Source organism: Maniola hyperantus, chromosome 8 (assembly GCF_902806685.2).
Source record: "Maniola hyperantus chromosome 8, iAphHyp1.2, whole genome shotgun sequence".
Lineage (NCBI taxonomy): Eukaryota > Metazoa > Arthropoda > Insecta > Lepidoptera > Nymphalidae > Maniola > Maniola hyperantus.
The window spans coordinates 6067501-6081727 of NC_048543.1; the positions used below are offsets into that span (position 1 = coordinate 6067501).

A 14227-nucleotide genomic window follows, 5' to 3' on the forward strand; every position below is an offset into this window, starting at 1 on the left:
ATTACGTAACGTTAGTTCTTTCTGTGCTGAGCGACGAGCGTTGTATTCTTCATTGTTGGGGATGATGACTCCTTTCCATTAATCCATATCCATACTAATATTATAAATGCGAAAGTGTGTCCGTCTGTCTGTCTGTCTGCTAGCTTTTCACGGCCCAAGCGTTCAACCGATTTTGATGAAATTTGGTACAGAGTTAGCTTACATCCCGGGGAAGGACATAGGCTACTTTACATCCCGGAAAATTGATGAGTTCCCACGGGATTTTTAAAAACCTAAATCCACGCGTACGAAGTCGCGGGAATCAGCTAGTCACGTAATATTTAAAGTAATTTATTTTAGTTCTAATTTTTTTTAAATTTCTTGAATTGTCAGTTATTATCTTGTTATTATTATATCTAAAAAAAATAAGAGTTTGTAAAAGTTTTCTCGGAAAAATAATGCAATGGGTGAGTCACAACTCACAATGTTTGCCACGTTTCTAAAGTTACCCGTTGTGACTGTAGCGCACTTGAACACAGATTAATAATATAGCACTTGAACCATAGAGAGCCTTGTCGGTACATCAATGTCAATGTCAAGTGTTAACTGTCAGTGTCAAATGTCAATTTGTTTCCTCTTTTTTTAGTATAAAAAAAAGTGTCGTGATGTGTAGTTGTTTTGTTAGAAATGCAAAATTATATTTTTGTAATCATTTTTCGCATCAAAAAGGCAAGTTGAATAAGTTTGATGGATTGATTCAGTTCAAGTGAATCAGTTTCATTGTGTTACAAGAGGCGTTCTGCTTGAATTAAATCCTGTATAAAATGGCTCGCTTCCTGTCAAAAGACAAATTGGAAGGTTTTGAAAAATACAAGGTAAAATTACTTAATTCTTTCTAACTATAATTGTAAGGCCTAGGTATAGAGATTAGAATTATACTCTAGCTGTCATCCAATTATCATGATAAGACATTTAGAACAAAATTACCTACCGCCGTTACGGAAGATATCGACCGAGTCACGGTCCAGCCGGAAAAGTGCTTGAGTAATTTTCCCGCTTAACTTATAGTTACTTATCTATCTGTACAGATATTAGAAACATTGTAAAGAGTTGGAACAAATGATATGTGAACCTGTCGTAATAATTATCCTTAACCAATATACCTGTTGTTTAGTAAAGGTAGCAGAAACAGGTGAAAAACAATTAGTTCTACCTTTAGATGAAATGATTCTTAAGTAGGTGATAAGTTTCATAACATGCTAATTGCTATAACAATAGAAACAATACCTATTAATATAATATAATAAATTATACGCTTTCCATTGAAGAAATAGAACAAAAGTTGTTTGATATATTAAGTACTATTGCTGTATTTTTTTGATGCTGAGGCTACTGCTAATTAAAACTATGTATAACACTTGCGTCCAGGAATTAATATTATTCGTTAGTGTAGAACTCAGATTTATTATTTATTTTTATATACATCCAGAAAAACCTTGCAACCCACCACCCATTCTACTGCCATGCTAATTATTATATTTTATTATTCATCCAGTTAAGAGACGGCTAGCAATAGCAATTTAAAAATAATGTATTTATATAGGTATTAGCACTATTAGATGTAGTTTACAACTCTTAAATTGATTTAGTAGTTGTGCAGTGGAAGAAATTGATGAGTGTTCTGTCTGGTTTTGAAGTATATCAGTTTTCCGACTCTTATTGAGTACCTAGTTAAGCTGTTGCTTAGTATGACATTTTATTTCTCACCAATGTTGATAGGATTTGACCATCAGAATACAATAAAGTCAGTGTAAAATAGATCTGAAGGTACTTGATTTAAAGTGTGACCTTTCATTTTGCAACATTTCCACTTCAAGTGCAGTTAACAAGTTACCAACATTGGTAAGATGCAACAATCATACTAAGCACACTGAAATAAAATTATTTTTGAATTTTCTGAAGTATGCTTACTAACTTGTTTTGAATATTTGTTTTCAGTATAATTCTATTGACACAAGCATATTGAGTAATTATGTTATGCATCCCTTTTGGAATTGGTGTGTACAGGTATGTAAATAAAATTACTTGCTTAATTACTGTTAATGTCATTTATTTATTATTACTTAATATCCTTCAATATAGAAACTAACTATATCAAGTATGTCATGTACTGATGAGCTACACTAAAATATTAGTGCTAGATAAGCTAAAATGTAGTCAATATTTGCTTTTGTACTAAATCATTAACTATTATAAGTAAACATACCTATCTAATATGGGGAAGGAAAACTTCTAAATAATTCCAGATTTTAAAAACTTAAATTTAAAAAGAGTAGGTACATTTAAAACAGTTATAAAAAATCCATCTTCAAAAGCCTTCTGGGCAGAGAAAATAAGTCAAGATTCTATTAAGAAAAAATGGCAAGAAACTCAGTACTCTTTATATAAGGCAGAATGTTGCAATATTGTGGCTAATTCTGTAGTACACAATCTCTAAACCAAAATGACAGGTCTAAATCGATTGCACTTTCACAATGCTCCCTGCAGAAAAAGAAAGCACTAGATTTAGACCTGTCTGTTTAGTGTAGTTTAATTTAGTTCAGAGATTGTGTACTTCAGAATTATCAACATTATACATACTACAGCTAAATCAGTGTAACATTATATTATTGTCATCTGGTAATGCAGATTACAGGACAGGATTACATTGTAACAATAACGCAAGCATGTTTATTAACATTCTAGAATTTTGGGAAATTGTAAATAAATATTACAGAGAATACACTTGTTTTTTTTAATAAAAATTATCGATAAAAGACTATTCTTTAATTAAATAACTTGATCCGAGCCAATATCTTAATCCGCCAGTTTATTAGTAAGTGTGTAAATTAGTAAGTCATTTTCAGTTTTAAAAAAATATTATTTGCAGCTCTTCCTGTAACAATGTGATAAGCCTACAAACTAACAGCTACAATGTGATGATCAACAATCACTTCAGATTGGTTGACACTCTATTAGTTTATCTTCTAGCAGTAAAATACAGTTTAATATAATATTTAATGGACAATGGTACTGATTCTGTTGGCAACTAATATCCTTTTATTATTACTTACGTTGTAATATGATAAAAGGACAGACAAACTTAATTAAATTTAAAACTGCAGATACTCTAAATTTAGTTAAGAAAAAGACATCAGATACAACACTATTTATGCAATGTTTCTTAAATTCTAACTCAAATTAGTACGTTTAGATTAATAATAGATTTTTTGTAATCCTACTTGATTACACTGAATCTTGAGTTCCTTACAATTTAGTAACACAAAATTCGCAAAAAACAATCTATTGCGATTTTAGTAAGTATATTGTGATAATCACAAGTTTGGTGACAAGAAGTGCAGCATAACTATGTAATTGCCCTAATTGTAGCTTTGCTTTATTATACCTAGTACGTGACATTTTAATGGTTGTTTTCCCGCGGTAAAACGATTTGCCCTCAGTAATAACACAGTAATAATATCGTAACAATAGAGTTTTTACAAAATAAAAATGTTTTTGTTTTAAAATAATAACGAAAATATTAAAAAAATCGGAAAAAAACAGTTTTATTCTCTAGACATTACTTCTCGAATCGCGCAATATGCTCGAATGTTTGAGCTCGAAAAATAAGCTCTTGCGCGTATAACAACAAAAAACCGCAAAGCAATCGCGTGTTTTGTTTTTCACAATATTAATTGTAAATCTGCCATTTTCGATTTTAATATTTTTATTATATTTATAAATCGATTGTACCAAGACAAAATAATTTTGCTGCGGGAAAAAGTCACGTTGTACATATAAACATAATGTGTATAACTTTCCAGTTTTGCCCAGTGTGGGTAGCACCAAACCTGCTAACATTCACTGGCTTTCTACTGACAGTCCTTAACTTCCTGTTGTTCTCCTACTATGACTATGGATTCCATGCGCTCACAAAGGAGAATGTGACCAATGATCACATACCGAGCTGGGTATGGGCGGTAACTGCAGTCAATTTGTTTGTGGCTTATACACTTGGTGAGCATGAAGTTAATGTGTATTACGCAAAGTCTGATCTATAATAATTGTACAGAGTAAATTGAAACATCCTCATGCAAAAAAAAAATTACCAATTTAATACAGTATGTGACTTCCTAACTGCAAACTATCATTTTTACTTTAGTTATATTGTCTAGTCGTCATCTGAAAAATATTTTTAATGTTATCTATATTGTTATATAAAAAGAAAAGCTGACTGATCTATCAACGCACAGATCAAACTACTGGACGGATCGATCTGAAATTTGGCATGCAGATAGCTATTATGGTGTAGACATCTGCTAAGAAAGGATTTTGAGAATTCAAACCCTAAGGGGGTAAAATAGGGGTTTGAAATTATGTAGTCCACGCGGACTGTTGCAAGTATAAGTTGATAGTAGATAATTGTAATAAAATGAAATCACTATTTATATTGTATTATTCAAACATAATTTTACTCTATGCAAATTATAAATCAGTCTACAATTCGAAATACTTACATCATTCTGTTTGGCTGTTTGCACTAAGTATTGAAAATCTGATTTATTGAATTACCAAACTCTTATTAACTTTATTTAATATATTTTACTAACTTCTAATAACATTTATTTAAACCCGGTTTTAAAGATTTCATCAGTAGGTAAGATAGTAATGGAAGTTAAATTAAATCATGAAGTCCAAGGTTGTCTACACATTATTAATTACCTCGTTTTTACCACTTATAAAAACTTGAACTTATTATATTACTCTTGACGAGTTGACGACTTTAATTAGCAGCTTGATTAATAAATAAAATTAATTGTTGTAGTTTGATAATATGTACATAATATACTTATTAAAAAGGCCCATCCGTTCAAGTAATTTTGGCAAAAATTGGCACAGAGATTGTTTGCTTCCCGAGGATGGACTTAAGCTAATTTCTGTCCCAGAAAACCAAGTTCCTACAGAATTTAACCGTGGTGTGTTGAAGTCCCTACTCCCTACAATAAACCTATGTCCAGCTGTGGACCGTCTATCCGTGGATGATGATGACAGCTTTTTTAAAAATCTATTACCACGTGGATGAAGTCGCGGACGTTATGTTTTAGTACAGATATAGTTTGCATCCTTGAGATGGATATAGGCTACTTTTTATCCCGGAAATTCAGAGTACCCACGGAATTTGAAAAAAACCTTACCTATCCACAATCTTGCTGTCTTTGTTCGTCGTCCTTGACGATGAAACATGTGTCCGCGCCACGTCTACGCGTGCCTTATATTCTTAACCAAACAATCATTGTGCCCTTTGTAATCATTGTAACGTCTCACTCTGATAATAATAAACGAAAACGTTGCATCCTCATTCCGCCTATGATAAGATTGTGTATTCCAATTTATAATTATACAGAGTTAGATAAACTATCTTCTATTACCATCACCAAATTGTAGTTATATCATTACTAGATGATGCCCGCGACTTCGTCCGTGTGAATATGATTTTTTTATGAAAATCCCACTACCATCATCATCATCATGATCAACCCATCGCCGGCTCACAACAGAGCATGGGTCTCCTCACAGAGTGAGAAGGGTTTTGGCCATAGTCTACCTACCACGCTGGCCATGTGCGGATCAGCAGACTTCACACACCTTTTAGAACATTATGGAGGACTCTCCGGCATGCAGGTTTCCTCACGATGCACGATGTTTTCCTTCATCGTTACAGCAAGTGATATTTTAATTACTTAAAAACGCACAACTCCGAAAGTTAGAGGTGCGTGTCCGGGATCGAACCCCCGACCTCCGATTGGAAGGCAGACGTTAGGCACTAGGCTACCACAACTTTAAAAAATAAAAAAACCGATGGGAACTCTTTAGTCTTAAGTTAACTTGTCCCCAGGATTCAAGTTATCTTTCTAGTTTCCACTTAAATAGGTTGATTATATTCGCGACTTCGATCACGTGGATTTAGGTTCATAAGAATACCGTGGGAGCTCTTTGATTTTGCGACAAGTAGTAGTTCGGAAGTATCATCAAATATGTCAAAAATGGTCTATTTTATTAGTCCTACATTATTTACTATTATTCTGTAATTCTATTCTGTAAAATAAGTATGTACTTATGATGACGTGGCTTTTTTAACACTTAAATAAAATTTACGTCTTACTTGACCTATATGTAAAGACGTCAGTCAATCATTTAGTATTGGAGATATAATTATAATTAATAATATGTTGCGCGTAATTTTTTTAATACCTATATTATCAATCTTTAGCTCGAGTAAAAATAAAATATGTTTATGTATTTAAGGATAGTCTATAACCGATTTCAAGGAGGTTATCTATACAACCCAATGTAGAACCAAATGTCAACTAATCATACAATTTTTCAGACGGCATAGATGGCAAGCAAGCACGTCGGACGGGCACCAGTGGGCCCTTGGGTGAACTGTTTGACCATGGCCTAGACTCATACTCCACAGTTCTTATACCCACGTGTTTGTTCAGCATATTTGGAAGGTAGGCGGCGTGCTTTCTAAAATGACATAGAATAGAAGTAGAAAGATTTTTTAATCAAATGAACGTTCACAAGTGCTTTTTAATAAAAAAAAGGCCAAGTGCGAGTCAGGCTCGCGCAATGAGGGCTCCGTACTACAGTCGTATTTTTTCGACATTTTGCAGGATAATTCAAAAACTATAATACATAAAAATAAATAAAAATCTGTTTTAGAATGCAGAATTTTACTGAAGGTAAAATTCAATTAAGGTAAAGGGGGAAGGAAGGTAAGGTTCAAACTGATTGAATTAAGATTTTTACTGAAGGCACACCTAATTCACTTAAAGATTAATCCTATTGATTTTCATTAATTGGCTTGTTTCAGGGATGAGCTAAGTCCATTACGGTTTTACTTTGTACTATGGAATGTATTTATAAACTTCTACCTCACTCATTGGGAGAAATACAACACGGGTGTCATGTTCTTGCCATGGGGGTACGACTTCACAATGTTTGTGAGTACCACACACATTAAGCTCTTCGATGACATCCAGTTGATATATCCCTATGCGGTGCTCGATGGCAAATGCCAATCAAACAAAATCTTTACTAATGTTATAATAAAATGCGAAAGTCTGTCTTTTCCTTTTTACGATCGTTTTAATCGATTTTGGCGAAAGTCACAGAAATGTCTTATATCCCGAGACATGGATTACTTTTCCTGGAAAATCAAAGTTTCCGAAGGTACAGATAAAGCTTGCATCCAGCACACGGACATTAGAACTACTTATATCCCAGAAAATTAAAGATTTCCTACGGGATTTTTAAAAACCTAATTCCACGCCTATGAAGTCGCGTGCATCATCTAGTTAATAATAAAAACAATAAAGCGAAATAAATAGTTTTTTTATTGGCCACAAATCATTAACTTTACAAATACCAACAAACAAGACGGACAATGTATATGACAAACCACCCATATCACCCCACCTCAGTCGAGATGGATTAACTCAGATTAACGAACCGGGTTAACCGAGTTACGTTATAGTCAAGTATTTCGGGCAGGTCTGAAGTACTCAAATTACGGAAAAAAGCATTGATTGTATTGTAGGGCTCGTGCATCCTGCTGCTAGTGACGTCGCTGATCGGTCCGCACGCGTGGCACGCGGCGCTGCCGGGCGGCCTCACCCCGGGCGTGCTGTTCGAGTTCGTGCTCTACTTCTCCGCGATGATCACCAGCCAGACGGTCATACTGTGGAACATTTACAAGTGGGTACACGCGAGTTTGTTGACTTATAAAAAACCGGCCAAGTGCGAGTCAGGCTCGCGCAGCGAGGGTTCCGTACTGTAGTACGGAACCCTTACTATATATGCATAAAAATAAATAAAAATCTGTTATAGAATGCACAGGTGAAGCAAAATAATATATTTATTTAAGAAAAAATATTTACAGGTTACACAAATTCAGGTATAATCATAAACTCGAAGCTTGAGTTTTATATATAATATATATACCCCACTTATATGATACCCCACTTGATATAGTTATCTTACTTCGAAAATGAAACTACTAATTTTTAGTTCATGACTACAATTTAATTTTTTTTGTGTGATGCAACTACAAATTCGTGGTTTTCAGATTTTTCCTTAATGTATGCTATAAGACCTACTTACCTGCCAAATTTCATGATTCTAGGTCAACGGGAAGTACGCTGTAGGTTTCTAGCGAAACAAAAGTGTGTAGTTGAAACTGAGTGAAGGTGTGACGAGCGAGTCTTCTGGTGTAGCCGATTTTTATAAAAGACTTATTACTATCCAAGATCAACATTCTTAGGCGAAATAATTATAATGTACATCGTACACGTAGGTCGTATCGAGACCGCACGGGCAAAATGCGGCCGTTCCTAGAGGCGGTGAGGCCGCTGGTGCCGCTGCTGAGCTTCTTCGTGCTGAGCACCGCGTGGGCACTGTATTCGCCCTCCGACGTGCTCAGCAGAGCCCCAAGGCTGTTCTACGTCCTCACCGGGACCATATTCTCTAACATAAATGTAAGTTACGTCATTCTCTAAAACAGTAATCACATGTTTTTATGACGTAATGTCTTGTATCTCAAACAGATGCGAAACCAATGTTGGCTTTTTTCCTATAATCGCAAGTTTGTCCTCAAAATTTTATTCTCCTATATACCTACCCTATACATACTATGAACTCTGCTCTCGTGCATAAAAGTGTTGTATGGTAATTTCTATAGTGCCTAAGCCTAGCCTCTTATGCTCCTATGCACTCCTGATACTTTATTCATGTAAGCTACAGTTGGTATCACGTCATACGGTCTTCCCGACCGTAAACTTGCACAGTGGGTGATAAGTATATCGATTACATATTTGGTGTCTCGTTAAAAGACCTCTGACCTTATACCTGTGCAGTGGATGACTTGTCTATGTATACACAATGACCAGAAGAGTAAGAGAGTGAGCTCACCCACTGGTCGCGGTCGCGTTTCAGTATTTTCATTTCATATTTAATTTCCTCGCAATTGAAATGAAAAGTAGAGTGTATAACTCTGTCATAAATCCCATTTTATCCTTGACTTCAATATCTGCCCTCGCCACCGGCTCGGGTAGATAAACTTCTCGAATAAAATGGTTTGTTCTATGCCCTTGTTGTACAATCTACTATAATATCATGAGTATCATAACAGATGACGATTTGCCGTCGGATATCCTCCCTCGGAGTATTCTATTCTAGTTTTAAAGACAAAAATTGGTTTGCAGTGTCGTCTAATCGTTTCGCAAATGAGCGACACGCGTTGCGAAGTGTTCAACGGTCTGCTCGTGCCGTACGCGCTAGTGCTGGGCGTCGTGTTCTGGGGCCGCGTGTCGCCCATGTCCGAGCTGCTGTTGCTGGCCGCGCTCACGGCGCTGGCCTCCGCCGCGCATGTCTACTACGGCACCAAAGTGGTGAGACCTGCCTCTTTCTAGCGTGATTGTACCGTGCGAGGTGCTTAACGGTCTGCTCGTGCCGTGTTTTGACTTCTGGTAGCCAGTATCACCATGCTTTAATCGACAGCAGCAATGCCACAGAATACTTAATAGTACCCTACAGGTACAGAATGGTCACTCCGCAAAGACGTGTAAATAAATAGTGACACTTGTTACCACTCAATAAAGTCTATCACACATTCTCTCTTTCTATCGCTTAAACATCCATGCGCATTTCGATGCACCGCTCGCTGTTAGATTTGAACTACATTATTTAAGATTTCTTTTTGTAACCTGTCATTTGTGTTTCTGTGGTGCAATAAAGTATATACATACATACATACATACATACATACATTATACTGATTCGACTACTGAGCTAAAGTTACTGCTCACGCTTTTCAAAGGTAAAAGAAAGCATGTGAGAAACCCTTTTTATCTCGAAGAAAATCTGTAGTGTGTTGTGTAGCAACTCACTAACCTGGTTACTGATTATTTATAACTAGCTGATGATGGATTTAGGTTTTTAAAAATCTCGTGGGAACTCATTGATTTTCCGGGATAAAAAGTAGCCTATGTCCTTCCCCGGGATGCAAGCTATCGCTGTACCAAATTTCGTCAAAATCGGTCAAACGGATGGGACGTGAAAGGCGAGCAGACAGACAGACAGACAGACACACTTTCCCATTTATAATATTAGTATGGATTTGTGAGGATTTTCCAACCTCTATTGCTTTGACTCCAATTAGTGGTTTCGATTTATTTAAATGGATAACTGCCGAAACCATACTATGCGACAGGTTGAAATGGCAATCGAGGAAGGTATGCCCCGCACACCCGCACGCGTGACGTGCGGGGCGTCCCCCCGCCTCATACCCCTATTGCTATCTCAAGCTGTCGCGAACTTCAGGTGGTAAGTAGTTATTTTTTTGAAACATATTATCGGAAGAATTATTATTTACTAACAAAATTATTTTTCTTCCAGGTACAGGAAATGTGTGAACATTTTAAAATATCGTGTTTTCATATAAAGCCAAAGATAAAATAAAGTTAATTATTAAATATTAATTTATTATAAATTGTTATACGTTTGCGGTTCGATTGATGTTATATGTGTTATCTATACGTCGTATAGTTATATTTTGTTCTATGTGATTTCACGAATTACTTATAAATTAATAATTATTTCACTACACAGCACTTCATGTAAGTGCCCAAGTGTATCAATTACCAACAATGAACTTAAAATTACCATAATATATTATGGATCAAAATATAGGTATAGTTATTAAAATCTTGTTACAAAATGTAACAAGTTACGTAGTCAGATTTATTGTTAATATCTCTAAATTAAGTAAAGTAAGCAGGTAAAACATGATTTTTTGGATGTTTTATTTAAAAAGATAAAAACAAGTTAACTAAGGGCTAACCCCTGGGTGAATGGACTTACTTTTTGGTGGCATTTGCAATGATTTTGTATTCCTACCTATGTTTATGTAACTTTCTTATTAATATATCGAATAACATAATTGTTGTAATTAGGAATGTAGTATTTAGTGTTGGTGTTTGTGGTAATTTATATTGTAAATTAAAATTACTGTGCCATTGTTACATGAATCTCTACAATTAAATTGTATAGTGAAGTAGTTTGATCACTAGTCACGTAGTTAATTTATTCCCCTTATCTTAAAGCGAAAAATTCAATATCATTCTATGAATAATATTTAGTCGTCAAAAGCGACGGATGGCGAAGGGCAAAGATACCCAATTACAATTAGGCACATGTCCAACTGCCGACAATTAGCGACAAACGAGTTGATCCAAAAACTACAAACGAGTGAACGAGCAACGAGAAGCAAGTATATAGTTCAGATAGTTTTGTCGCTGGGCTACGGGCGATTGACGGACGATTACGCGCGCCGGTAGCTCGATAGACGGCCAAGAGGTGTGTGAGGTGGCGAGTGTTTTCACTGCCAAGAAAGCATCGCTGACTTTCTTTGATATAGTTCTTGTCGCTGTGCCAAACTAGTAGAGAGAGAGCTCTCGCTGACAGTGTGCACTCTCTCTTATCTATTATAAACTAGCTGATGCTGGTGGAATTAGGTTTTTTGAAAATCCTGTGTGGGAACGGGAAAGTGAAACGGGAACTCTTTAATTTTCCGGGATAAAAAGTAGCCTATGTCACTCTCCATATCTATATCTATACGCATGCAAAAAATCACGTGAATCCGTTGCACCGTTGGGACGTGATTGAAGGACAAACCAACAAACCAATAATGAATAAACCAACAAACTAACAAACAAACACCACACCATTTCTAATAAGGATACTGATATAGCTGGTCACAGCTGATCTCACGTGGTTAGTCGACGTAAGCTCGACTAGTTTCGAACCCACCTGGGCTCCTTTTTCACGGAGACTCGGTGCGGTTAAGGACTTGCATCGATTAACCACGTGAGTACATATTAATGTAGATAACGGGTACTCACTACGATTATTTTTTTCTTTTCGCTGGAACTTCACGAGCTGTCCGGCAAAATACACTCACAACGTGACTATTAACTTTCGATGTTCACGTGAGTACAGCCAGGAACAGCTAAATATAGCTACATGTAATGGAAATCATCTATTAATGTAAACTCTTTATTGACATAGAATTATGCATACATCGATTGTACATTTTTTGAGCGGGAAAATAATCGATAGCTTGTCGCTTCCTCGTCGGCAGTGGGACAAGTGCCTTAGGCTGACCGCACATTTTATCCGTACCGTACTCGCCGTACGCAATGAGTTACCTATTATAATTTTCTAATATACGGCGCGTCGTCACTTGTTATGCACGTTAGGCCATTTCTGCACGAGTCACCGTACGGCACAACACACTGCGTCACACGACATAGGTTCGTACGTTTTCCACGACTGACGATTCCGCAACCACACGGCAGTTGCGTCTTCACGCACGCTAATCATATTGGGTCCCGAATTTGTTCACACATCGCCGGCAACTTTTATCCTGCTTTACTTAAGACGGAGGAGATATATTGGATTCTCATTCACTTCTAAGGGAAAGATAGAAAGTGGTAGTCGTGTGGTGCATCCTCAGCAAGTTCATCATACAGTACGCGGCAGAAAATACATATTGTACATCGACCTTCAGAAAGAGACAGCGGTTTCGTAGGGCGTTGTCTCTGTCGTTGAGACCGACAAAAAACGTCGCATGGGCATGAGAGACAACGTTCTACAATGCCGACATCTCATTCTAAAGGTTGATGTACAATATTTCTTACCGGCTACTGTTTGTACCTCGAGACAACACGGCGACATTGACGACATAGCCTGAAAGTCGCCTGGAAAATATGCGACGTGCTGTGCGGTATCGTCGAATGAGTAAACGACGCATAGTTAATTTAATATGGCGCTCGGAGGCTCACCGCATCTTCCTTGCCTCATGCAGAAACGCCTTACGCCGCCTTTGCGATACATGTACCTAACCTACCGAGATAAGTGCGGTCAACAATTCTAATTTTCTTAGCCTCTTTTCAGTACCTTTCCTTGATATAAAATTATAATATTTAATGTGTCCTAATAAAACATAAAGTTAGTTAATCATGTCATCTAAGCTTATAAAGGATGTCATTTTTAAATTTTGTTGTTGTTACTTAAGTAGAAAATCGGTAGTTAATCGTAGTAAAAGGTTTGAATTATAAAGTAATTAAAACAACCGGTCAAGTGCGAGTCTGACTCGCAGACGAAGGGTTCCGTACCATCGTACAAGACAACACTATGTACCTACATTTCAATTTGCATGGTGGACATTTTGAAATTCACCATCTTGATTTATTATTTTATTATTTTTGTTATAGTGGCAATAGAAATACACACTCTGTAAAAATTTCGACTCGACCTATTCATGAAATACAGCCCGCTGACAGACAGACAGACGGACAGCGGTGGGCCGTTGGCACCCTTACGGTACGGAACCCTAAAAAGCGTACGCGTGCTGTTGTTCGATCGGCTTTATGCAAAGTTATATTGTTACATATTTTACTTATACTTGGTTTACCATAATTTTTTTAAACTGACATTAATTTGAGAAGTATATTATTAGGTAATTACGTATTATAATATAATACACACATTAGTCACTAAATAGCAATACAATATTGTGTGATTTTATAATTGTAATTTTTTTGAATGAACTAACAACAAAATTAAATATTTTATAAGTAAAAAATTTACAGTTGTAACCATATCCCGAAGATTTATAAAAATAAATTCTATGTGTTCTATCTTTTTGATATAAATATATTATGCTATTGATACTATGAATATTTTAAAACATTTTGAAACTCTTTCTGTTTATCTGCTCTGTAAAAACAAAGTTAAACCATTTTACTACTTTAGAAAAACTAAGTATATTTTTGTATATTTTTAAATAGGTATTTCATTCCTATGGGTGAATTATTGGAAATTGTAGTTTTATACACTTACTTGTTTTGACTAAGCATTATTTTGGTTGAATTAATACTTATGGTGTGGCATTTATTCTTTATTAATATTGTGCTCAATATGTAATGTACCTGTTATTTTTAAGGTTAATGTTTCCTAACTATTCAAATCTGAAACAAACTACAGTGTAACCAACAGCCTAATTTAAATTTTTTGTGTTTGTATGAAAATGTTTACTTTTTACAATAAATAAAATATACACCATATTTTTTTTTAATTATTTTCC

At 35.7% G+C, this 14227-nt stretch overlaps 1 protein-coding gene across 1 annotated transcript; it reads left to right on the forward strand.

The window, feature by feature from the left end:
- The first annotated feature begins 612 nt into the window (after positions 1-612).
- LOC117984716 (ethanolaminephosphotransferase 1) lies at positions 613-14207 on the forward strand. The gene is made up of 9 exons (XM_034971361.2): positions 613-854; positions 1978-2046; positions 3843-4035; positions 6407-6533; positions 6896-7025; positions 7622-7779; positions 8378-8558; positions 9285-9470; positions 10477-14207. The coding sequence occupies exons 1-9, from the start codon at positions 804-806 to the stop codon at positions 10537-10539; spliced, it is 1158 nt and encodes a 385-aa protein (XP_034827252.1). The 5' UTR covers positions 613-803; the 3' UTR covers positions 10540-14207.
- The last annotated feature ends 20 nt before the right edge of the window (positions 14208-14227 follow it).